Source organism: Poeciliopsis prolifica, unplaced genomic scaffold (assembly GCF_027474105.1).
Source record: "Poeciliopsis prolifica strain line A6 unplaced genomic scaffold, Auburn_PproV2 SCAFFOLD015, whole genome shotgun sequence".
NCBI classification, from domain to species: Eukaryota; Metazoa; Chordata; class Actinopteri; order Cyprinodontiformes; family Poeciliidae; genus Poeciliopsis; species Poeciliopsis prolifica.
The window spans coordinates 6,717,208-6,724,705 of NW_026562390.1; the positions used below are offsets into that span (position 1 = coordinate 6,717,208).

At 40.1% G+C, this 7,498-nt stretch overlaps 1 protein-coding gene across 6 annotated transcripts in view; it reads left to right on the forward strand.

Annotated features, from left to right (window-relative positions):
- The window catches only part of strbp (spermatid perinuclear RNA binding protein), an 81,598-nt gene extending 74,847 nt beyond the window's left edge, over nt 1-6,751 (forward strand). For all 6 annotated transcript variants that reach the window (XM_055040306.1, XM_055040309.1, XM_055040304.1 and 3 more), the window contains one exon: nt 540-6,751. In XM_055040306.1, coding sequence (XP_054896281.1) covers nt 540-634 — 95 coding nt within the window. In that variant the 3' untranslated portion in view covers nt 635-6,751. The remainder of the gene's footprint in view (nt 1-539) is intronic.
- The last annotated feature ends 747 nt before the right edge of the window (nt 6,752-7,498 follow it).

The window sequence follows — 7,498 nt, forward strand, 5'->3', positions numbered from 1 at the left end:
TAGGAAGCTTTGATTAGTAAAATTTGATTTCTACTGTAATAGTTCATGACTTGAAACTTATACTGACCAATTAAGAAAATCTGATAAAATATCACTTGCATAATAATTTGGAATACAGTGTGTATGTGGCAAGACAGAAATATGGTTTATTTTATTTTTTTACAGTTGGATCCACAAAAGCATATTGTAAAATATACAGACAAACATGATGAGATAAGAAAGTAGCATAGATATATATGAAGTGGGTGTCAAACAAAATGGTTTCACTCTTCCACCGAATTTTCAAGTTTTTTTGGGTGTAGAGTTTTTAATGTGCATTTACTAAAGTCAAGAACAAAAATTTCAACTTTTTCTTATTTTTTGGTGTATTATCATTGTAAATGTAGTTCATTGGTTTTACAAAATAGAGTACAGAGTGTTATGAAGAGTAAATATTCGTCATTTTTCTGCTAAATAAAATGGCTGAATGAACAGTCATTATGGGAAGTCTTGCTCTAATCAGCACATCTCCTCTCTGTCTCTGCTCTTCATCACTGCAGGTGGTCTGTTCATTGACAATCCTTTCTACCAGCCGCGTACCATCGCTCCTTTTATCATTCACCTCGGTCCGCAGGATCTCTTCTCTGACTTCTAAAGGCAGGAAGCTGTTGGGCGCCACTCATCACACTCTTTTTTTTCTTTTTTCTGTCTCTGCCCACTGGACACCTGGCTGCACACTCGTCCACCTGTTTTGTTTGCCTGTCGGTCTGAACGAGGTCGCCTTTTACTCCGTCCAGTCCGACGGAACGATTGGCTCGCAGACTCGGAGCAGTCTTCGGTTCGGTCAGAGAAAACGGCCCTACCTGCTCACAAGAGAGCCGCTGCTTTTCTTTTCTCTCGCCGCCCAGATTATCCTCCTCAGAGGAGAGCAAAATTTACGCAAAGCAATACTCGGATTTTACGAGAAACGTGCAAGAGTAGGCTTGAACTTTGGTCTTTTCGTACAGCAATACACCTGAACTCGTCTCTAAGCTACTTGAGAAGATGTGAATGTCCCACGGAGGTTTTACTCAACAGCATTGCAATAGCTGATTCTGATTGTATATTCAGTGTACGTGTGTGTATGTGTGACTATAACATGACTATATACACATATACCTATGGTGTATTTCTATAACGACGTGTTGATGAAAATAACATTAATATATAATGATGTACTTATGTAAATACTCTATAAAGTCAAATAATTGTTATAAAATATTTTAGAATTATAAAGTGAAATGTAACTGTAACATCACAGCATAGCTTTTCTTCCAGTTTTATATACACTGAGCAATTGAAGCTAGTTCTAGAAAATGCATTATCTTTGGTATTCTTATTAACCCGTGCTAGTAGAATATTAATGCTTCCTACTTTCCTTACTCCTTTTCTCTGTCTTTGATGTCTATCTGAGGCTTTCTGAGCACGCTCTCTGCCACCTGTGGTGTGTTTACACAGCCCCCGGACAAGAGGCGTGCCCTGCTGTACACACAACTCGGAAAAAAAAAATAAAACACACACACACACACACCTTTTGCCTGTCAGAAAGCACATTTTATAGTCTCACTGCTGGCAGGGAACACCGTTGTTATGAGCACTCTTTGAATGTGCGTTTAATGTATGTGTTTGCTCTAATGTCCGCTCTCTTCCCCCGCTGCCATTCACGGACACGCAACCATCAACCAACAGAACAATCGTGAGCTCCGTCTCATTCGCCTTACAGGGTCCAAAAGCACAGCTGGCTTCTCACACACTCCTAAGTTATCATCTTTGCAGCTCTTCCCTGTTGGCTGGCGGCAATGCAGAAAAAGCTTAACTGCACATACAGCACAAGCTACTGGCAGAGCTAATTACAGATATAGAACAGAGGAACTATTCAATGAGAACCGCAGGCAGCACTTGGCCGTTTTTGAGTGCCGTAACGTTTTGCTGAAGCTTTGATTAAAGATTCAAGTCCAATTCAATCTCTTCTAAACTTGCGTTGCCTTACGTTAACATGTGGGCGTTGAAACAGTGTTTGGTTTTTACTATCAAGAAGAAAAATCAGTGAAGAAACTGTTAAAACTTTTTGTGAATTTGGTCTAATTTGCAGATTTTTCTGAGGTGGGGTTCTGTGGAGTTATCAGTAGTCAGTATGTGTCTAGGCAGCAGAAACTAATGGTGGAAACAGGGAGCGGTTTTTTTATTAAGACCAACTTTAGGACGTTTCCTCTGCATTACTTTGGCATGATTTAAACAGGTACGATATGCTCTACATGTTTTTCAGCATAGGTTACACGCATGTGTCACAATGGGTAGGCACTTTGACTTTAGTTGAATCTTGGTCAGGACGTCACTTTGGGAAGTTTGCCTGTTTTTCCAGCCTCCACTGATAGTCCAAAACTATCAGTGGATAGTTTGGTTCATTGGCAACTCTAACTTAGGTGCATGTGTGCATGTTTGAATGACTTGTTGCTCTCTGTTCTGGCTTTTTTGCGAACTGTTGACTTATGTATGGGATATTTTGCCTCTTACCTGCTGAATGTAAAAGGCAAGTGATGGGAAAGGTTTGAGTTGTTTATGATTGGTGGAACCAATCATAAACAATATTCTTTAAATCTGTTGTTAACTTGACTTTCCAGTGAGAATTCCCCATATCCAGCAACTTTTTGTCTGCTTTCTTCCTCAAGTAATATATTGACTACTAATAACTATTTCACAGAACCCTAATTTGACACCAAAGCTGTCAGTTTCAGATCCTTGTTTTATTTTGTTTTTTTTATTGAAGTAAAGGTCGCGATTCAGTCCCTGCATATTCAGTTGTGTTTTATGAGTAATCTAGTGTCTGAGGGGATTTGAATGGACATGCATTTATAGATCCTGCAGAACACAAAGTTCAATAAAAAAGACGTTATTTTGGTTGTTATTTTATGCTAAACCAGAATCAGCAAGTCTGTGGTCGGCTCCTCTTGGGAAGGTGGTGGCGTTCACAGCTTTCGCAGAGCTCTTCACCCGCATTGTTTCTCCTTTCCATCCTTTAAAAGAAACCAGGTGTCAGTCAGCAAAGGGAAAAATCGAAGGGAATGTGCTTCAGATGGCTTTGATTCTCCTGTTACTCACTCTGAACTGGGCACCGCTTTGATTTGTGGAGCTTAAATTAATCAGGAATGACATCTGAGAAAAAGTCGATAAGCTTTGAAAGTTAATTTTTCAAAACAACAAGTCAAGTCCTTATTGTTAAAGCTGGATTTTTGTAACGTGCATAATCACGCAGATCCCGACTCCTGAAGGGAAAGCATGATCCGCTGACTCGTGATATTGATTAATTATATAGAAAATATTTGAGATAATCACCTCTGATTGAGACCCTGTAGTTCTGCTTTGCTCCTGTGGCGACTTTACATGCATGCTGTAACACTGGGTTGTGTTAGAACAGACCTTCCCTGTCAGCTGAGTTTTTCTGCCTCCTCTCTCTGCCTCTGCACTCTCTCCCCAGATGGCCCTCATTAATAAGGCAGACAGTCATACCTCAGTGAGCAACCTTTTCATTTCCCCTCAGAGCGAACAGACACGTAGGAGGAGTCACCCTGACTGCTGACCCCGTCCTCTCGCTGCGCCCGGCTGTACGGCCGCCGTGCGCAGAGGACAGGCAGCGGAGCGAGAGCTCAGACAAACATGGCCGACCTGAAAGTGGCACGGGTGGTCCAGAGGGGGCAGGTCCAGAACAAGGCCCATTCACAGTCAAAGAGGCGTTAATACGCTGCAGAAGGCAGAGGTCCCAATGTGTGTCGCTTGTTAAGAGCGGAGTAATGGTGAAATATGTGGAACAGTAAAACTGGGTTACAGTCTGCAGGCCTGGGCAAAAGTCTTGAGTCATCCATCATTCATTACATTTTGCCTCCATGGAGAGAGACATTTTTAAGCTTTGTTTTGTCTTGAAGCAATGTCTCATCAGACATGATGAAGTTCTTTATTTGGACTTTGGCTGCTTTGTGCACAACAAAGACAAACTTGGTCATGGAATAAATAGATCCTAAACTTAAAGCATACTGTGTTCTGTCAACACATAGTTTAGCCAAGACCCAACTTTAAACTCTACGCAGACGTTTTCAAATCTTTCATACGTTTTTTCAATCATAATCATTTTCCTGACCATTTTAAATGAGAGGATTTGGAGTAATTTGTTGTGGTGTCAATTTGCAAAAAGACAAAATAAATCCTCTTTTTTTTAGCAGTGCATTATTTGAAGGCTGCAGTTTCATTCTTATTAGGAATTTTCTATATCAAAGTTTTGAGTCAATATGGGTAAGAGCAAGGTCCCCACAAGTCAGAATGTAAATTTTCTACCCCAACTACAGTGAAAACACAAAATGTCATTAGTTTGTTTGGCCACCAGCTTGTTTAATAATTTTCTAACTTGGAACTATAGCATGGTCGAGTTTGATTTGTTATTTCTAACTATAGATGCCAGTAGAACAAGTCAGTCAACACTTCATCCTTTTCTTTTGAAAAACAGCCTAGTGATGCTTCATGGGACTCATGATTAATGAATCTCATTAGCTGTTGGTGCTCATTGGCTTCAAGTTACAGTTAATTTGTTTGTATTTACCTTCCTAATAGGTTGCACAAACAGGAGTACAAGTAAAGGTTGCAAAGTGAGCTGTTGTGGACAGAAAATGAGCGAAACAGCAGCTACAGTCCAAAGGGAAACTTTGAAAGAACTTCAAAATATGTTGAGCAAGACCACTTTCAATGCTGAGATCGTTTCAAACTTGAGGCAAAAGAAAAAGCAGTTTTTCAAAGACTTGAGCCCTGTTTTGCATTATCAATATCAATTTAATAATGAATGAGTCTATTTTCCAGGTTGATTGAATATTCTGATATTATATATTGTGATGTCTTAGTGGTTTCCCAAACAAAAATAAATAAATAAAAAAAGCAAATATCCATCGCAATCATGTAGAAAAATAATATTTTCAATGATCCATATGTACTACTGATATTTTTCTTGGCAGGCGTGTGTAATCATGCAACCAACAGAAAATGACTAATCTCCATTCTTTGACACAGATTCGGACTCTTCATGTAAGACAGTGTTATGTGTGAAGTGCTGGTCCTGTTTCGTCAGCTGAAGTGAAGGTTTTCCAAACATTTATTCGCGTTTCAACAGATATTTTAAGAAAGCACAAATTGCACATGAGCAATACACCTGCGCATTGTACTCAGGGCCACCTGACAGACACACACACACACACACACACACACACAGACGTATGCAACAGGCAAACACACCCAAGCACACTTGCAATCAAATGTAAATATGTCAGCTTTTAAAAACCAAGCACACATACATGATGTGATATCCCCTCTGCTTTGTTGATTACATATGTGCGTGTGCAGTGTGAGTCACACGTGATTGAACCTTGTTTGTTCTTGAGGATTTGAGCCATGTTCAGCTGAGAAAACACATCCCCCACCTGCTCCATTTATTATCATGGTGCTTTATGAGGGGCTGTCTGTAGCACTGTACATAATAGGTCTCTGCTGGGAGGGGAGAGGGAGGAGTTCTGGCTTCCTAACAACACACACAAAAGGTTTTAGATGCTGTGAAATGTTCAGTAGTTTAGTTTTCAGGAGGGACTTTTCTTTTACCTTCTGCTTGGAGCTCATTTATTTCTAATCTTTGGTAAAACTGTTCTTTTTTTTTTCCTCGAGGACAGGTTTAATCCAGACACCAAAGACTTCCAAAGGCTTTGTTGCGTAATTCTGACCAATCTGCATGTCTCCTAGGAGTCATATGCACAGTTTGGAGGTGTGTGTGCGCCTCGTTTGAAAAGGCCTGAATATTGTGCAGTAGACCCGACGGAGAATCTTAAACCTTTTTGTAAGAAAAATCTCCCATACTTAACCTCTGAAAGCAAGCGGTTTGCTGCATTAAAACAGAATGCATTGTGAAGATCTGTCTGCCTCTCCTGTCTCATGTTTCGATGAATGTAGCAAAGCAAGCTGACTGCTGAACTCATGGTTGAACCCTGAGTGTGTGTAGGTGCATCTGTGTCAGAGGATGACGGCGTGGCTGTTTCACACATATGCACACAATACTGCAGTCCCAATGAGCATGTCGTTGCATACTTTCTGGTCCGCTGATTGTTGAAGCTCCTCCTGATAAAAGTGATCAAAACATTTCTTTTGGGAATGTACACTGTTGCTGTAGTGATTGTCATGTAGAATGTATTTACTCATAGGAAGAGTAAACTTGCTTTTTGTAAAGAAGCATATATACAGAATATATATGGTTGAATACACACACACACACACACATATATATATATATATATGAATATATATAAACATCTATATATCTTTTGAGCTGCCTGTGTGTGAGGGTTACTTTGGGCGCATCTACCCTGTTAAGATTCATATTTCTTTCCAGATTTGATTTGGTTGTTTCCATTAATGCCGTTTTGACAAATGTAGTGTTCAAGGGTTGTTGTTTTTTTTTTCTGTGTAAATATAATTTTTATTTTGTTTTGTTTTTTTACAAAAAGGGGTTTTAAAAAAGACTGTTTTACGATGCTGCCTATAATTTAACGAAGTGATCTGTTCACAGAATCTATTAATTCATCAAAGTTGTGACATGTGTTGAGGTTGTGGTGAACAGAAGCCGCTGATGATGAAGAATCAGGTTCGTTTGTCACTGTTGCTGACAAAAAATATGCTTGACAAACTGAAAATAAACTTGGGAAGTACTGAATCTCTTGTCTAATGCAAATTTTTTTCAAGACATCGACTTCCTAAGCAGCAAGATGGCTGAACTGTGTCAGATTGTCTGTCAAAGTAATCTTTCAATGAATTTGAAGAAAATAACGAAACAGATCTCCAGAACAATGAATGTCTTGGTATTTATCAAAAAGAAAAACTTGTTGTGATCCTCACTGGTTTGGTATCTTGTCAGACATTTAGAAAGACACATTATTTTGAACTGGAGAATTAGCAGAGGGCCGTTCCAAAGTGTAAAACAGAGGCTAATGTTGTTTGTTTATGTGTCGTGTATTAATATACTTTTATTATGGACCCAAAGATATTCACCCTCATTACTAATGCGACACCCTGACAATGACACCTGACCCTTACTGTGTCATTATGAGTTAAGGATATGGGCAATAATTGGCACGACTCTGTAAGAGCTTCAGCAAACGGTGGTTTAGTGATTGGAGCTGTCAGTCTTCCTCAGCACGGAGCCGCTGATGGGAGAGTCTCCGGTGAGTATCCGGTGACATCTCCAGCATTCAACACCATCAGCACACAGCCACAGCTGCCAGTCATCCTACCATGTGCGCGCACATGTGCGTGTCGGGCTTTTTTAGAGGCGCAACAACAGAGAGGATGGAGGTACAGGATTTTGTCTGAGGAGAAGGAAACAAGATGGATGGGAGGAAACCTGAGCTCACCAGATGATGACACGTAGCCTGTCAAACGAAACCCTGCTCAGCGCGGGAGA